This window comes from Geotrypetes seraphini, chromosome 16 (assembly GCF_902459505.1).
Source record: "Geotrypetes seraphini chromosome 16, aGeoSer1.1, whole genome shotgun sequence".
Lineage (NCBI taxonomy): Eukaryota > Metazoa > Chordata > Amphibia > Gymnophiona > Dermophiidae > Geotrypetes > Geotrypetes seraphini.
Window position 1 is genome coordinate 26,407,030 of NC_047099.1, and position 18,513 is coordinate 26,425,542.

The 18,513-nt window shown below is 44.6% G+C and overlaps 1 protein-coding gene across 3 annotated transcripts in view; it reads left to right on the top strand.

The window, feature by feature from the left end:
- Positions 1 to 18,513, top strand: part of INTS3 (integrator complex subunit 3) — a 132,767-nt gene that overhangs the window by 61,273 nt on the left and 52,981 nt on the right. For all 3 annotated transcript variants that reach the window (XM_033924947.1, XM_033924949.1, XM_033924948.1), the window contains 6 exons: positions 4,340 to 4,531; positions 6,234 to 6,321; positions 8,692 to 8,771; positions 10,176 to 10,267; positions 10,794 to 10,900; positions 12,509 to 12,628. In XM_033924947.1, the coding sequence (XP_033780838.1) occupies positions 4,340 to 4,531; positions 6,234 to 6,321; positions 8,692 to 8,771; positions 10,176 to 10,267; positions 10,794 to 10,900; positions 12,509 to 12,628 (679 nt within the window). The remainder of the gene's footprint in view (positions 1 to 4,339; positions 4,532 to 6,233; positions 6,322 to 8,691; positions 8,772 to 10,175; positions 10,268 to 10,793; positions 10,901 to 12,508; positions 12,629 to 18,513) is intronic.

Below are 18,513 nucleotides of genomic sequence, written 5' to 3' on the forward strand. Positions count from 1 at the left end.
AACATGATGGCAGATAAAGGCCAAATAGCCCATCTAGTCTGCCCATTTACAGTAACTATTATCTCTTTCTCTCTCCGAGAGATCCCACGTGCCTATCCCAGGCCGTCTTGAATTCAGACACAGTCTCTGTCTCCACCACCTCTTCCGGGAGACTGTTCCACGCATCTACCACCCTTTCCGTAAAAAAGTATTTCCTCAGATTACTCCGGAGCCTATCACCTCTTAACTTCATCCGAAGCCCTCTCATTGCAGAGTTTCCTTTCAAATGAAAGAGACTCGACTCCTGCACATTTATATTGTGTAGGTATTTAAACGACTCTTATCATATCTCCCCTCTCCCGCCTTTCCTTCAAGTATACCGATTGAGATCTTTAAATCTGTCCCCATACGCCTTATCACGAAGACCACACACCATTTTAGTAGCCTTCCTCTGGACCGACTCTATCCTTTTTATATCTTTTTGAGGGTGCGGCCTCCAGAATTGTACACAATATTCCAAATGAGGTCTCACCAGAGTCTTATACAGAGGCATCAATACCTCCTTTGTCCTACTGGCCATACCTCTCCCTATGCAACCTAGCATCCTTCTAGCTTTCGCCGTCACCTTTTCAACCTGTTTGGCCACCTTAAGATCATCACAAACAATCACACCCGAGTCCCGCTCTTCCGTCGTGCACATAAGTGCACTGTACCGTTCCCTCTGGTTTTTGCAGCCCAAATGCATGACCTTGCATTTCTTAGCATTAAATTTTAGACCATTCTTCAAGCTTCGCCAGGTCTTTTTTCATGCTATTCACACCATCCGGTGTGTCTACTCTATTGCAGATTTTGGTATCATCCGCAAAGAGGCAAATCTTACCCGACAACCCTTCAGCAATATCATTTATAAAAATGTTGAAAAGAACAGGCCCAAAAACAGAACCAGCTCCCCAGCCTTTGCCAGTGCATGGGCCATGCTAAGGGAGGAGATGGTGCAGATGTTTCAGCTTCAGGCTGCTCAGTGCAATCAGTGCTTACCATTCTCGTCTTGGCGGTAAGCCCATCTCTGAACAGCCTCTAGCTGTTCTATTCATGAGAGGTCTCCTATTGCTGAAGACCTCAGTCAAACCTCCTACTATGTTATAGGATCTCAATGTCATTCTTAACCAGCTGTTGAAAGCTTCTTTTGAGCTGCTTGCCACCTGAAGTATTTGACCTGGAAAGTTGTGTCACCTCAGCTCACAGAATCAGTGAGCTTCAGGCCCTAGCGTAAGGTTTAGCCCCCAAAATGTAAGGTTTTGGAGGGGTAATGTTGAAGCAAAGGCGGCCTTACAGTCCGCGAGGTCCCGGGTTCAATACCCTCTTTGAAGAGTCAGTAGGAAGTAAAATTACTGACAAAGACAGCTAAGAGTGATTGCATGAAGAATATATAGAAACCTTCAAGATCCTGAAGGGTATAGAAAAGGTAGACAGGGACAGATTTTTCAGATTACGGGGAACCACAAGTACAAGGGGGCACTCGGAAAAATTAAAAGGAGACAGGTTTAGAACAAACGCCAGGAAGTTCTTTTTCACCCAGAGGGTGGTGGACACATGGAACGCGCTTCCGGAGGCTGTGATAGGCCGGAGCACGTTACAAGGCTTCAAAGAAGGTTTGGATAGGTTCCTAGAAGATAAAGGAATTGAGGGGTACAGATAGGAGTAGAGGTAGGTTATAGGGATAGTCTGGGACCAATGCTCAGGCAATGGGCCTGATGGGCCGCCGCAGGAGCGGACCGCTGGGCGAGATGGACCTCTGGTCTGCCTCAGCGGAGGCAACTTCTTATGTTCTTATATATTGTGCAGAAATAGGGTTAATATTACAAAAAGGAAGATTTATAAAGATATATCAGTCATTACAATTAATGAGAGAAAAGACAGTTTACCTGCCAGAGGAAAGAGAGAGAGGGGAGGGGTGATGTTCCAGAAAGACAAAGGGGGGGTGTTGTAGAGAGGAGGCTTTTATAGGTTAGAGGGTCTTATTCTAAGAATAGAAACTATTGTATGTCCCAGTATCTTTCTGTTTATAATTTGTAAACTGTTTGAAACAATGGTGAATAAAGTGAGTGGGGTGGGAGAGACTGGAGAAGAAAAGAGGGAGAATTTCCAGTATCACTTTGGCAGTGGTTTCTGATTAACCCTAACTATCTGTGTTAGACCATGTCACATTTATAAAATGGAAAGAGCAATTGCTATACAAAGAGGGAAATAAATTTAATGAAATCTGGGGGCCATTGACAAGATATTGTAATGAATAGATACCATTTTTCCATTATAAATACAATAAGAAGGAAGGGATGGGGGGAGAGATTTTATAATTTTATGAATATTTAGACCAATAATAAAGAATATTATATAGGAGTTTTGTGAATGCATAGATTATGGTTGGGTTGGGAGGGATTGGGTTAAAATTCTAATGTTTTAATGCTGAATATGATAAAGTTACAAGTGTAGTATTCAATTTTAACTGTTATTTATTGTTACACTTGTTATATGATGCAAAATGAATAAAAAAAGACCATGCAGCTGGGCTTACTGTATATCTTAAGCACAGACATTAACTCCTCTTCGCACCTCTTAACTGTACCAAAGTCCTTTGTTACCTTTAAGCACTGATGTAATTTAGGCATTCTGGGGCAATCTAAGGCTGTCTGCACTGACATACCCTAAGGTCAGATATGAATGATATGATCTCCCATAGGCCTTTGCTGACCTTGGAAAGGCCAGCAAGTTAAGGCTGGGCTGACACCTAGTAGCCGATCCACCTTCATCACAACAGGGTAGTTCTTTGCAGGCACCCTAAATTCCTTTCTAAGGTAGTGTTGGAATTCCATCTTAATCAGTTAATTGTTCTGCCAACATTTTTCTGAAAACCGCATGCTCATCCTGGAGAGAGTGTCTTGCATACCTTAGATTGCAGGCGAGCCTTAAGCTTCTGTCTGGTACAGACTAAAGTCCACAGTCTTTCTTTCAAGCCAAACAGGATGGGGGTAACCATCGGCAAATGCACCATTTCCAGTTGGCTAGCAGATTGTATCTCCTTCACTTATGCCAGGCTGGCCCACTTGAGATCAGCCTCCATAGAGGAGCTAGGCAAAGCTGCAATGCGGTCTTTGGTCCACACATTCACATCACACTACTGCCACGAGCAGAACATCCAACACGACAGTCGGTTTGGTCAGACAGTCCTGCAAAATTTGTTTGGTGTCTAGAATCCAATTCCACTCTCATAGGCCTGTTTTTTTTCTATTCCAGGCTGCACCTCTATACCTAGTTTGTATATAGTTTAAGATGAATTGACTTCAAGGCCTTGACGTTTCGAGTTTCTATTGTATTTTTGGTGAGCCTGATAGCTAGAGCATCCTACATGTGAGAACGCAACTGGCCTGCTTGTTCTTGCAGAAAGCAAAGTTGCTCGCCTTTAGCAGATGTTCTCCGAGGACAGCAGGCCAAGTATTTTCACATACCCTCCCATCTCCCCTAGGACTTGTATTCCTTCAGCTATACTATTCTATCGAGGAACCTACATTTGCATGTCAGGTGGGAAGGCACTCATGCATGTGTGGTGCAAGGTACTAGATCAGTGGTCTCAAACTCGTGGCCCGTGGCCAAAAGGGGCCCACCAGGTACTATTTTGAGGCCCTTGGTATGTTTATCATAATCACAAAAGTCAAATAACAGTTTCTTGATCATATATCTCTTTAGCTATAAATTACAATATTATAATTAAGATTTGGCCAAAAAGAAAGATTTATAAACTATAAAGTGTTTTACCTTATATAAAATTGTCATTTCTTTAATAAGACATTAACTATTTTTTCTGAGGCCCTCCAAGTACCGACAAATCCAAAATGTGGCCCTGCAAAGGGTTTGAGTTTTGAGACCACTGTACTAGATGTTTCTTCATACTGTTTGCACAAGCCAGCATCCGCAATGGGCTGTGTTGGATGATTTCTCCCACATGTGAGAATATTTGGCTCTTCTGCCCTCGAAGAACACCTGCTACAGGTGAGTAACTTCGCTTTACATGCTCAGCAATGAATGGAATTCAAACAGCATTATCTCTTCAAAGCTCAAGACGTTTTCTTCTCTTTAATTAGTCTTCAAGTGCATATCTTAGATTTTATGAGGGTTATTGCATACCTCAAAGAGAGAGGAGCATACTTGTAATTCTTGTTGACTGATTATTAGACACTTGATTGCCTGGACAGCTTTTTCTGGGGTGATGAGAGAGCATGTCAGGAGCAGCAGAGATACCCCCTCTCCCAGGCTGCCAAAATGGTATTTACTCTTGTATTTTATGTCCCTTCTCCACCTTAAGGTGAGGTTTGGCCAGCAGAAGAGGTACCAAGACTGGTTTCAGCGACAGTACTTATCTACACCTGACAGCCAATCCTTGCGCTGTGACCTCATCCGGTACATATGCGGTGTGGTTCATCCGTCCAATGAGGTGCTGAGCTCCGACATCCTCCCACGCTGGGCCATCATCGGATGGCTGCTGACCACATGCACAGTAAGTAACACTGGCTCCTATGTAATCCTCGCAATCATAGGATGGCGCTTCAAGTAGGGATGCTGAGTTAATCTGGGTACAGGATCACATAGCCAAAGGGAGGCAGAATCAACTCTGATTGGCTAGTCTTTTTCCTGTTTACTTCCACCTTTCCAGAGAAACTCAAGATGATGATAGCAATCCTGTAAAACGAAAAGTAAGATTAAAACAAACAAACAAAAAAATAATAATAATACAAAACCACACAGCAATAATTGAAATAAAATAAACATGAATAAAACAGAAAATTTAGCAAAATTAACAATTAACAAAGACTGGCATAACATTAACCCAAACTACTTAGGGTATACACACAGCACTCCTACCATTAGATCAAGTTACAAGTTTAATAAAATTTTGATTTGATCGCAAAATCTTACTTCAATGCGATTTACAAAAAAATGTTGCAAATTAGGGTGACATAAACGAATAACATAGGTTAACGGATGAAGCCAAGTCTTGACAAAGTGTTTGAATTTCAAGTAGAACAGTCTGCTCTGGGTAGAGGTTTCCAGCCCAGTTTATCCCACTTGGTGGCAGGACATTAAAAATCCGTCCATTGGGCTATTTTTCTTTAATTTAAACCATTTTTACTGCTGAACTAACAACTACATACAAAAGTGTGCATTGCAGTAAGGTCTTCTTAATCTAGAAGGCCCAAATTAGTGCTTTTAAACTAAAGATAATCTCTTAGAATGAGCAAGAGAACCACTTGGAAGAACCAACTGATCTGGTCTATAAATTTGGAACTGCTTTATTTTGGACCGATTGCAACATTGTGTGCTTTATTGGAGGTGAGATAGTGTCAGAAAACTACTGAAGCATGAACAGCTTTAAAAGAGGAATCTTTTAGAATTTGAGCTTCCGTGATTAGCTCCCAAACTGTGTCTTTAGGAATAAAGGGTTAGGTTCTTCTTGGAGCTGGTTTCTTTGAATAATCAGATCACTTGGTCCTAGTCGGCTGAGGCAGCTGAGTTGCTCCAGCTCTTTTAGTAACACAGTCCCTTCAGCCACATATTTTTCTGAATTTTTCTTCTTCACTAAAGGTCCAGAAAGGGTCTGAGGTGTGAGAGTGCTGCAGACTATAATTTTTGGTGGAACTCAGTTTGCCATACATATAAGATGGAGCATACATTTGCAACACAAAAAGGATATATGGATAAGTTCAAGAGGATTTGGGGACCATTAACAGATTTTTGCAATGAATGATTTTAATTCTTTTCCCATAATAAGATAATGGTTAAAGAAGGGAGGGAGGGAAGGGGTAAGGAATTTATTCTCTTTATAATACATTATAAATAATGTATTATAATGAGTGATAATCTTATGTGAAATTAATGTAATAAAGGGAGGGAAAAGGGTTCATAATTAAATAATAAGTAATAAAATTATTACAGTATATATGTTATATAAATTCATAAGAAGAAGAATATAAAATATGGTTTATGTAAAGTACATTATAGAGAATTCAAGTGTATTGTTAAGACAATTGTATGGAAAATTTATAACACTTGTTGGTATATGAAAAAATCAATAAAAAAACTTAAAACAAACAAAAAAAAAAAAACCAGAGAGTGCTGCAGACTAAGCTGTCTTAGGAGGGATGTACCGTGTGGAGTCAGCCGCAGTGCCTCACAACCACTTCTTTCTCTTCTTCCTTCAGTCTAACGTAGCAGCTTCAAATGCTAAATTGGCCTTGTTTTATGACTGGCTCTTCTTCAGCCCGGAGAAGGACAGCATAATGAACATCGGTGAGTGATCTATGCCGGCCACTCTCACTGGAGATGAGGCAAGTGCTGCGACGCTGATATAGTATCTTTCTTTTAAAAAAAAAAAAAAAATGTATTCTTTTTATAACTTACATTAAGTGTAAAAGGAAATAACATTTAAATTGTAAAACATCACTTGATTAGCCATCTGGAAATTATGAAATTTAACCACCCTTTCCATCCCTAATACATCAAAAATATTCATATATTATCTTATTCCTATTCAAATATTCATATAGTATCTTTCTGAGAAGTGCATTCCAGATCTACTTGTCTGCAGCTCTTCACCTGTCAAATGCGCCCCGACATTTGCCCCGACAGGATGCTATTTTGTCTTCCTATCTAGTGTTAAGGTTAGGTTTACAATCATGATTATGGGAACCCTTTTACTGGATATCTGGAAGGCCCTGATTTGCTGAGGCTCCTCAGGCCCCGTCCCTTGGGAGGGGCCTGAGGAGTCTCAGCAAATCAGGAACTTCCGGTTATCTTTAACGGGCCGCAATTGTCCATGCACATTTCTCGGAGCGGAATTGTCCTGCATGGATTTGTCGGTGTATCAGGTCCAGTGTGTCTTTGGTCCTCTTTTAAGCAACTGCAAGGGGCACTGGGCATCTGCACTTTGCTCTGCCATTGCCTCCAGTTAATGAGGCTCAGACACTCTTGCACAAGAGCCTAGTTGTGTCACGACTAATGTCATTTCTCCTTGATCTGCTGTCATCCTGATTCTTTTTAGCTCAGCTCTCAGGCATCTAGAAACCTTTATTTTTAGGTTATGCATTGTTTAAGTGTGAGGAACTATAGTGACTGTAGGATATCGTGAGAAATACTTTAAACTTCAAGAAATCAACCGGGACTTTCTTCGTGGACAGGCAGGATAAATCAGCCACACCTGGAAAGAAATGGATGTGCTGAATTTATCCTGCTGTTCACAGAAAGCCACCATTACAACCAAAAGGTTGAGCAAACCTAGTAAATGACGGCAGATAAAGACCCGAGTGGTCCATCCAGTCTGCCCAAGCATACATGCTCCATAAATTGGTTTAGTTTAAATGGTCCTTTTTCTTAGATATTTCTGGGCCAGAAACCCAGAGCCCTGCCCAGTAGTGTGCTTAGGTTCCATCTACTGGAGTCTCCGTCAAAGCTCACTCCAGCCCATCTTAACCATCAAAGCCCTCCCCAGCCAGTCCTCAACTGAACGTGCATGTATGGGACACAGGCCTTGCAAGCCTGCCCAGTACTGGCCTTAGTTCCTTATTTTCTGATTAGAGATCCTCTGTGCTCATCACGGGATGGGTCGAGGTGGAAGATAATATTTTTCTTCTCAAAGGACCCTCGAACACAAGAGGACATTCGCTCAAACTCAGGGGAGGGAAGTTTCATGGAGACATCAGGAAGTACTTCTTCACGGAACGAGTGATAGAGCATTGGAACAAGCTTCCAGTACAGGTGATCGAGGCCCGCAGTATCCCAGACTTCAAGAATAAATGGGATACCTATGTGGGATCACTGCGAGGGTCATACCAATGAATAGGGTCGCTAGGATTTAGACTTAGTAGAGCAGGTCAGTAGAGTTAAGGGGGCCAGTAGACTTAAAAGGGTGGGTCAATGGTATGGGCAGACTTGATGGGCTGTAGCCCTTATCTGCCGTCATCTTTCTGTGTTTCTATCCCATACCTTTTCTTCTCCACCACCTCCCTCGGGTACGCATTCCACGCATCCACCACCCTCTGTAGCTTAACTTACTATTTATTTGTTGAAGAAAAGTAATAAACATGCATAGTAACATAATATATGATGGCAGATAAAGACCCAAGTGGTCCATCCAGTCTGCCCAACCATACATGCTCTATAAATTAATAATTGAATTTAAATGGTCCTTTTTCTTAGATATCCCAGCCATCGAAGCCCTCCCCAGCCCGTCCTCAACTGAATGTCCATATACGGGACACAGACCTTGCAAGCCTGCCCAGTACTGGCCTCAGTTCCTTATTTTCTGATTAGAGATACTCTGTGTTCATCCCATGCCTTTTATTCTCCACCACCTCCCTCGGGAGCGCATTCCATGCATCCACCACCCTCTTTGTAAAGAAGAATTTCCTGACATTACTCTTGAATCTACCACCCCTGAACCTCAAATTATGCCTTCTGGTTTTACCATTTTCCTTTCTCTGGAATAGTTTTTGTTCTCCGTTTATACTTATTATGCCCAGCAGAAGAGCCCAGGAAGGGAGACCTTGTCCGTCCACTTCCTTCTTTGCTCTGGTAGCACTCCTTCTGTAAGACAGCGATAGGCCCCAGTTTGTGCGGTATCGACAAGGACACTGAGCTCATAGGGAGTCTTTGTCTCCTCAGAGCCTGCAATACTGGTGATGCATCACTCCATGAAGCCCCATCCTGCGATCACAGCCACCCTGCTGGATTTCATGTGTCGGGTAAGTTCTGAGAGAGAGAAATAAAAATTCAAGCGGTGATCTGCAGAGAGGAGAGCCAGGAGATGATAGAGGACTGAGGTTATCCAGAGATCACTGCATGAGGAGAGATGGCACCTTCTGTGCTGTTGTACGCAGTTCTTATTACTCCCATTTATTGTCCATTTCACACTGCTCTAAGGTTGCTGTTGCACAATTAACAGCTAAATAACACATTTTGTGGGAGAGGAAGTGGTTCAGGTGGCTGGCAATTACCCTTCTGTCGGTCTGCGGCTCACTAGCTCTTGCCATTTACTGTGTGTCACTGCTGCTGGCGGCCCTGTCAATGCCTTATTAATCGGGCCTCACGATACTGTAGCTTTCTGTTCTCTTATGGTGATTAATAATGCCCTCACTTTAACAGTTGGCTGAAACTGGGTTTTGCATGTGCATTGCAGATACTGTGAGTGGGTTTTTCTGTTTCCTATCCTTTCATCTGTACATTAACTGGTAGCTGCTGCAGTCAGTGACTCAGACCTTGGCCCTGCTGCCTCTCCACCATGCATTTTCTGGTGCCTGGTAATACCAGTCATGTGTGGCAGTCCCAGATGGCTCTCCTCTGTGTCCTAGAGACTCTTGCTCATAACCGGCTTGTTCTCTCTCGCTTGCTCCTAATCACCTGCCGTGATTTATCCTCTCATCAATATGCTTAGTAAGCTTGTTATTTGCTTAGAACTCTGCTCAGAGACATGAAGGCTGATTACTCGGCCTCACCTGCCAATCATTGCAGTGTTCAAAAAAAGGCTTTTGAATCTTAAATATTCTTTGTATGCGCTAGCTTATCCGCTATGCTAAAGATATTGATATTTTCATAAGTTTTTGTGAACTATACAAAATGACTTAACTTTGAACAGTGACTGGTTCCGACGTGCACGTTTCGTTTGCTGCGTCAGGGAACCGACAATAACAGCTGAGTTTTAAAGCTGGTAGTGAAGTCACTGAAACAGAAAATAAATACTGTAAATACTTATACTTTGGTGGGACTTTGGTGTGATTGTGGTGAGGCCGAGTAATCAGCCTTCATGTCTCTGAGCAGAGTTCTAAGCAAATAACAAGCTTACTAAGCATATTGATGAGTGTGGTGACTTTATTTTTTGTGCTACCGATTTCTTTAGTCACTCAACAGTAACCTCATTGTATAAAAGTTACCCCTGTGTATTTTGTGTGATTTATCCTCTAGCTGCCTCTGAGTAACTGAAACATATCCTGTCAGTCTTGGAACCAGACAAAGTCTGATGAGCGTTCTTATGTACCTCCGTGTTCTGACTTCATAGCTCCTTCACTCTGACACCATTAAACTGGGGAGGGGGGTGCACAGACTAGTCTGCTTGTGCTGCTAATGCGCTCTGTTTGGTTTCCTCTCCACAGATAATTCCCAACTTCTACCCACCACTGGAGGGCCATGTGCGACAAGGGGTTTTCAGTTCCCTGAACCATATAGTGGAGAAGCGTGTGCTTGCGTAAGCAGCCAGCAGTGCTGGGTTTTCTTATACTTCCGTGCCATGGGAGATCTGGCAACAGAATTCGTTTGCTCAAATCACAGTTTTTCCACTGCCCCTGCTCTGCTACTGCTGAGCAGGCCGGGCTTGGTTATCACGTTGACTGTGCCATGCTGTAACTACACCTCGATAGATTTATTAGAGATTCTCACTTTGCATGCTGGCACAGAGAAGAGTTTTGCCATTGCTGGTTGGGGGAAAGTCAAATTTTATTTGCTGTTTCTTAACATTTTATGAGGAAATTTTGATGTTCTCAAAAAGATATCAAATAAATAACCTGTGCTCCAGGGATGACGAGGTTAGGATTAGTGTAGAAGTAGGCAACGGGCTACATGTTGACAGAAGTTGAGCAGCTTTGATTTTGGAAGGGTTTTTTTTTTTTTTTTTTTTTGTAATATCATATTTATTGAAGTGGAAGGGTTAATAATAAAGTACACCTTACAGTGGCTCTGAGCTTGGTCTGAAAATGTCCCTCTGTCCTCCTCAGACACCTGGCTCCTTTATTTCATAACCCCAAACTGGACAAGGAACTGCGTTCGATGCTGAGAGAGAAATTTCCTGAGTTCTGCAGCTCGCCCTCGCCACCCTCGGAAGGTAGGGTTTGAGGAAGCGCTCTGGCTCGGAAGAGCCACTGAAGGGAGCGAGTGTGTTCATTATACATGCTAGGTACTGTGAGAAATATGGATCATGCCTAAGAAGGCCAGGCTATGTCTGTAAACGGGGAAGGGCAGGAGTGCTGCTTTCTTTGCCTGCCATGTTTCTCATTCAGGTGTCACTTTAGGCCGCTCCTGATCCTCTTTCTGGCTGTCTGTCTATTGCTTCTTCTTTTTATGTGCAAAAATATGACAGGGTTTTCCCAGATGGAGCCTAGAAATATATATTTTTGAAACTTTAATCTCATTTTCACCACAGATGTAATACATTTGTGGAAGCATATTAAGTTTGTGAGTTGGACGGCAAAGACCAGTGCTGCTCACTCACTCGTGTTGGATGAGACCTGGACCTACCCAGGAATCTTCTTGAAGGAGAAAGTCCCAGCACTCTCCAGGCTGCCAGAAATTCACTCTACTGTTGATTTTGGCTGCAAGTAGTGAGTGTTTTCAAGGCCTGCATTATCTATTAGGCCAATAAATGAGGCTTCTGGGTTGGAGGGATGGAAGTTACTGGCATGCAGTCAGATGAGATGTCAAGGATTGCATAAATTTATACAGAACAGCTATTTGGATAGTGTTGATGCTATGGGACTGTGGTCGTAAACAAAAGAAGTGGAATAAAACCAGATTATCCCAATTCCAGCTGCAATTCTCCTGGGTTATTTCACTCGCAGTGCTGGGGTCAGGGCTGCAGAAAGGGCTCAGTATTTATAGATGGGGGGGGAGGGTTCATTATCAGGGATATAGGGGGGTCTTTCTCCACAGTGCTGGGGTCAGAACTGTAGAGTGGGCTCATATTTATAGATAGGGGGTCTTTATCCACAGCGCTGGAGCTAGGGATGTAGAGGGGGTTCAGTGTTTATAGATGGGGGGGCTTTAGCTATCATGTTGGGGTCAGGGCTTTAGAGGGGGCTCAGTATTTATAGATGGGGGGGGGGGCTTTAGCCATTGTGCTGGGGTCAGGGCTGTAGAGGGGGCTCAGGGTTTATAGATGGGGGAGGGTTCATTATCAGGGATATAGGGGGGTCTTTCTCCACAGTGCTGGGGTCAGAACCGTAGAGTGGGCTCGTATTTATAGATAGGGGGTCTTTATCCACAGCGCTGGAGTTAGGGATGTAGAGGGGGGTTCAGTATTTATAAATTGCGAGGGGGGAGGGGGGTCTTTCCACAGTGCTGAGGTCAGGGCTGTAGAGGGGGCTTGGTGTTTTATAGATGGGGAGTTCATTATCAGGGATGTACTGTGGGCTCAGTGTTTATAGATGGGGGGGGGCTTTAGCCACCGTGCTGGGGTCAGGGCAGTAGAGGGGGATCAGTGTTTATAGATGGGGGGGGGGTTGACTCTCTTTAAAGTGAAACTATAATTCCTGCTGCTTTAGAGGCTTCTGGAGTTTGTCAGATGATGATTTTCTGCTCTCCCGTTGTCTTGCTTTCATGTGGCACAGGCTTGGCTTTGATCTGTTTGAACCGCTGCTGCTTGAGCTTGTGGATGAGAACGCCAGCCCTGCCAGCCTTAACGTGATTCCTGCTGCTTTTACATTCATTATTACAGTGAAAATTGAGGAGCCAGTCTCCATGGAAATGGACAATCACCTGGCTGAGAAGGACGACAGTTGCTATGGCAGCACCGAGGCTGCGTTTAGTGATGACGAAGAGGAGTTGAACAGCAAAGGTGAGGAGCTGAGCGCCGGAACTCTTCCTAGAATTCTTTTCACTGAGTGCAAATTCACATGCTGCGTCCATCTCCTGTGTGACATCCGAGTTGCCTTCGAGGCCGAAACGAAATCTTGTCCCAGAATAGAGGACCCTGAGCGGGTGGGCAATACTTTATAAGCAAGGTTCTTCCATGTGCACACAAGCAAGATCTTTTATAAAACCGTGTAATAGTTTGTGTTCACTTAAGTGTCCACAGCAAGTATGCTTCATAGCAGGGTCAGCGTTGCGAGGTATATAATAGCAAGTACACAAACATTTTGCTGCTTTGGGTAACTAAATGTGATGATACATCAAACCATTCGATAACACTGTGAAGACATTTCAAAGGAAGAATTTTGAATGGCGAGTTATTAATTGGCAGTTCACATAGGAAAGCTATACGAATTTTACACAAAACCGTTGTATTCCACATGGTTCTCCATTAGTGAAGTACTGAACAACATGGACCCCTGAAGGAGTGTTTCTCCGAAACATGGACCGGGTTGGGTCCGGTCTTCATGCAAATGAGAGCCAGTCCTCTATTGACTTTCATAAAAGTTCCTGAACCTTGTACATTTTTCTCTGCAGTTTCTTTTTTTTGTTGTTGTTAAAAAAAAAAAAAATAGCCTAGCAGGGATGGGGGTTAGGGTATGGCAGCATTCTGAGCAGGGATGCGTAGTGAGGAGCACACACAGCATACCTCAAAATTATTTCCAGTCTGTATGTATGTTTGTGTCTGTGGCTGGGAGAGTAAAGAAAAGGGGTGTGTACAGGCATAAATTTTGCCCAAGTGGCCCCTGCAGTGCAGGGGAGCCCAAGGAAGAAGCATCTGCTTCCAGTTCTTCTCAAGTGCACTTGCCCCTTTCTGGGGCTCTTTCCAAAATTGTTACTTAGGGCTTATAATTTGAACTTCAGCCGCATGGATTTAGAGGTAGTTTGAAAGGAGCCTGAAGAAGAGAAGGCTATAAAATACTGAGTAGAGTGAAAAGGGTTACTCTTTCTAAAAATACTAGGATTATGCGATGAAGCCACTAAGTAGTAGATTTAAAACAAACCAGAGAAAATATTTCTTCAGTCAACTGGTAATTAAACTCTGGAATTTGTTGCCAGAGAATATGGTAGAAGCAGTTAGCTTAGCAGGGTTTAAAAAAGATTAATTTTTTTTTAAAAGAGAAGTCCTTAAGCTATTATTAAGCTGGCTTGGGGAAATCCATTGCTTATTCCTAGGATTAGCAGCAAAAAATCTGTTTTACTACATGGGATCTAGCTAGGTATTTGGGACCTGGGTTGGCCACTGTTGGAAACAGGATACTGGGCTTGCTGGACCTTTGGTTTGTCCCAGTAGAGCAATTCTTATGTTCTTACTAATGGTATGAACTTTTCTTTTATGAAGCGATCCAAACCTTTTTTAAACCTGCTAAGCTAACTGCTTTCACCGCATTCTCTGGCAACTAATTTGAGTTTAATTACACATTGAGTGAAGAAATATTTTCTCTGGTTTATTTTAAGTCTACTATTTAGTAGCTTCTAGTCCTAGTATTTTTTTGGGAAAGTGTGAACAAATGATTCAAATCTACCCTTTCCACTCCACTCCTTATTTTATAGACCTCTATCATATCACCCCTGAGCTGTCTCTTCTCCCAGCTCAAGAGCCCCAGCCGCTTTAGCCTTTCCTCCTAGGGAAGTTGTCCCATCCCTTTTTTTCATTTTTGTCACCCTCCTCTGTGCCTTTTCTAATTCTGCTATATCTTTTTTGAGATACAGCGACCAGAACTGCACACAGTATTCAAGTTGCGGCCGTACCCTAGAGCAGGGGTTCCCAACCCTGTCCTGGAGGAACACCAGGCCAATCGGGTTTTCAGGCTAGCCCTAATGAATATGCATGAAGCAAATTTGCATGCCTATCACTTCCATCATATGCAAATCTCTCTCATGCATATTCATGAGGGCTAGCCTGAAAACCCGATTGGCCTGGTGTTCCTCCAGGACAGGGTTGGGAATCACTGCCATAGAGCGATGCAAGGGCATCATAACATTTTCATCTTTGTTTTGCTTTTTTTTTTTTTTTTTTTTTTTTATTAGTAAAATAAATAAATAAATAGTTGATACAAAAAAAATATCAAATCTCAGTGCTTTGTGGTTTATTTTATTTGGCATACTGCCTTTCATGAAAGCATAACAAGGTGGTCTTACAAACTAAAAAGAACAGTCATGGTACATGGGCTTGTTGTGCCACTGGGGTTTGTGTGCATCTGTGAAGCTGAAAGCTATGCCATCGGTAGTTCCACTACCAGCAGGGCCTCCCCAAGCAGACAAGTTTCAGCGGAGATGTCAAGACTAATGTACCACCCATCTGGGCAGCAGTAGATAGGCAGTGTTGTAGGTGGAGGACAGCATTGAATTCATACTGCGCAGAAGAAAGACCTGGCAATCTGCTTCTACCACAAGTCACTAGGACACCAACACGAGTCAATGGCACCTAACAGGGACAAAATTAAAGTACCTGCATATACGTAAACTGCTTTGGTTGTACCACAGAAAGGCAGTATATCAAATCCATGAGCCTTCACCCTTTAAAATCTCCCCTTCTTTAGTGTTCCTCTAGACTGGCACAGAAATGGATGGGTTTACACTCCTCTGCCAGCAGGTGGAGACAGACATTTACTTTTGATGGTAGTATAAGTAGGCTGTGCAGTCTTATCTACAATCAGTCTGTTCTCAGTCTCCAGAAGATGGAGGTGGTAAGCTTGTGTAGGCTTTCTTTGGTGTAGTGTAGGGCCTGTTGGATTTGCTTAGTGGCCTTTTTGTCCCTATTGTGGGGCTGGATTGAGCTTGTGGGGCCCTTTAGGGGGTCTGCCGTCCTCGGGGGTGCCACACTGAACAGGTCGAGTCCCTCCCCGCATTTTCCCTACCTCCCCAAAATTTTTTGGCATAGAAGTGCCTCAGATGTAAGCCTTGCCACTGTTCAGGCAAGGCATATAGCTTTGAGAGCCAGTGAGGTCTGCTCATTTGTAACTTAAAGTTGTATTGAAAAAAAATAATAATAATTGTTCTGAGGCGGTGCCGGTCTGAAAGGAAGCTTTAAATTAGCTTCAATTGACTTTAATTGTTAACCAACGGTTTTGTTTTTCCTTTGTAGCAGACCAGTATATATTTTTGTTTTTCCTTTGTAGCAGACCAGTATATATCTCATCACCAGTATATATCTCATCATGACCAACTGTGGAATAGTACATAATAGGTGCCTTTCCCTATTCCTGTCAGTCTTCTTTCAGTCTCAGCGGGTGTGAGGAGCTGTACCCATCTCCCTTGGTAGGGCTGTTGGAATTTGTTTAGGGATCCTGGTCCCCGTTTTTGTGCCGGATAGAGCTTGGGTGGGCCCTGTTTGGGGGTCCATCTGACCTCGGGAATTTCAAACCCGGCGGGTCTCGTGCTGAGTCCTCCCCCCCACTTTTCTCTACCTCCCCAACATTTTTTTAGAGGTGCCTCAGCAGTAAGCCTTGCCCCCTAATTCAAGCAAGGTATACTACTTTGAGAGCCAGTGGAGTCTGTTATGAAAAAAAAAAATCCTGAGGTAGTACCGGTCTGAAGGGTTGCTTTCCCTTTACATTTACTGTATTTTTCAACTAACTGGCAGTTTTCTTCTAGCTAGGTCGCATATGGAGCAATGAGCACTTTACAAGGGAAAAAGTGCTCATTGTGCTCCAGACATGAGGCACTCGCAGCTGGCCTGTGCAAGCAGTGTATAGGCCGGTGCGGTGGAGGAGCCTCAGCGGCTGCAGGCGTCCAGGGCTCCCCTGGCTAGTGCCTCGTGAGTCGGCAGGGAGCAGTGGGGAAGCCCAGTCTTCCCCCACCGCCCATGGAGGAATTTACTCAGCTGCCGACGGTAAGGGTAAAAAGGATTCTCTTACTGCCGGTTCAGCTGGGGACTCCCTCTCAGCTGTTTCTTTAACAGCTGATGCCGGTTTGCCTGCTTTAGCGGCTGGGACAGTTCAGGCTTCCCAGCCACTACAGGCCATGGAGGGGTTATTTTTGGCGGGAACTTCACCATTTTTACAGACAGGCCCCTCCATTTTGTCTGCAACCTCAGGTGACCTTCCCCCTGTATTGGAAAAACAGGGGCAGGTTTCTGCTGGGTCCCCTGCTGTGGCAGGGAGTCCCATGGGACCCCTGGGGGGTTTTTTCCCCTGATTTAATTTTGCTTTGTGCAGAGCCTATTTTCAGGTGGCTGGGGGTCCCGTGTGCGCCCAGGGGATTTTTGGGAGTGTTCCCTCCGCATCCCCTGTGGTTTCGCCTCCCTTTACACCTTTGGCATCCCCTCTTCCTCATCCAAGTGCCCGAGGGTGGCTTGGGATGAGGATTTGTGGTCGGAGTTGTGTCAGCCTGGATGAGGACCTGGACCCTTTTGAGGACTTCCAGGATCCTCTCGAGGGGACAGCGGCAGGGCGGCGGGTTTCCGCTTTCCGGCGAAGAGGCGTCCGTGGTGCACTTTTTTCAGAGAGATGAGTTGCCAGATCTGATACAGCAGGTCTCCTCGGTGCTGCGTTTCGAAGAGGCGCCATCGGAGACCCTGCATGTGGGGGACCCTTTTCTTAGGGGGATCCGCACTGCTTTCTGCTCTTTTCCGATGCATCAGGATATTTGGGATATTGTCCTGGCGCAGTGGAATATGCTGGAGGCACCATTTCGGTTGGCGCACACCATGGTTCGTTTGTATCCCATCCTCTCGGATAGGGCTACCTTGAAGTCGCCAGTGGTGGACGCGGTGGTCTCAGCATTTGCTAAGCTGCACATCGTGCATGTGGAAGGTGGTTCTGTTTTACGGGACTCTGAGGAGCTTAAGTTGGAGACCATTCTTAAACAGAATTTTGACCCTTGGGGGTCCAGGCGGCTATTTGTGGGGGGCTGGTGGCTCACGCCATTTTTCGGTGAGCTGAGCGTGTCCTGGATCGTGAGCCTGATGACTGGTCCTTGGTGGATCAGGAGGTGGCAAAGATTGAGATGGCTGCCTCGTTCCTCTCAGATGCCCTTTATGATTTGTTGCGGACGTCTGCCAAGTCTATGGCTTTTGGAGTGGCTCCGCGTCTTACCTTGTGGCTTTACAGTTGGTCGGCAGATGCTGCATCCAAATCTAAGCTCACTAAATTTCTCTTTCGGGGGTCTTTTTTATTTGGAGAGGATTTGGATAAGTTGGTTCATACTCTGACGGGCTCTAAAGTGCTCCACTTGCCTGAGGACTGTGCCTGCCCGGTAACTCGGGGTGGCACTGTCCGGGGACACCTGCGGTCACTCAGCTCAGGGCACCTGGACCATAGAGGAGGCGTCCTTGTCAATCAGTTCTGGAGACCAGAGCTGTCTGTCTGGCACTGTTAGCCTTCCGCTCCTTCTTGATGGGCAAGTCAGTCAGGGTTCTGTTGGACAATGCCACGGCAGTGGCCTATGTCAATCATCAGGGGTGCACCAAGAGCACTCAGGTGGTGCTGGAGGCGGCTCTGCTCATGGTCTTGGCAGAGTCTCGCCTTCAGGACATCTCAGCCTCCCACATAGCTGGAGTGGAGAATGTTTAAGCGGACTTCCTCAGTTGTCATGTGCTAGATCCCGGAGAGAGGTGTCTAAGCCACGTGGCCTTTCAGTTGATAGTGCAGTCTTGGGGGTCGGCCCCTCATGGACCTGATGGCCACAAGTGTCAACGCCAAAACACCCTGCTTGTTCATTCGTCGCAGAGATGGTCAGGCCGAGGGTCTGGATGCTCTGGTTCAACCATGGCCAACGGAGGGGCTGTTGTATATGTTCCCTCTGTGTCCATTAGTGGGCAGAGTTCTAATCCGCATTGTTTGTCACCCGGGCCTCATGGTTCTGGTG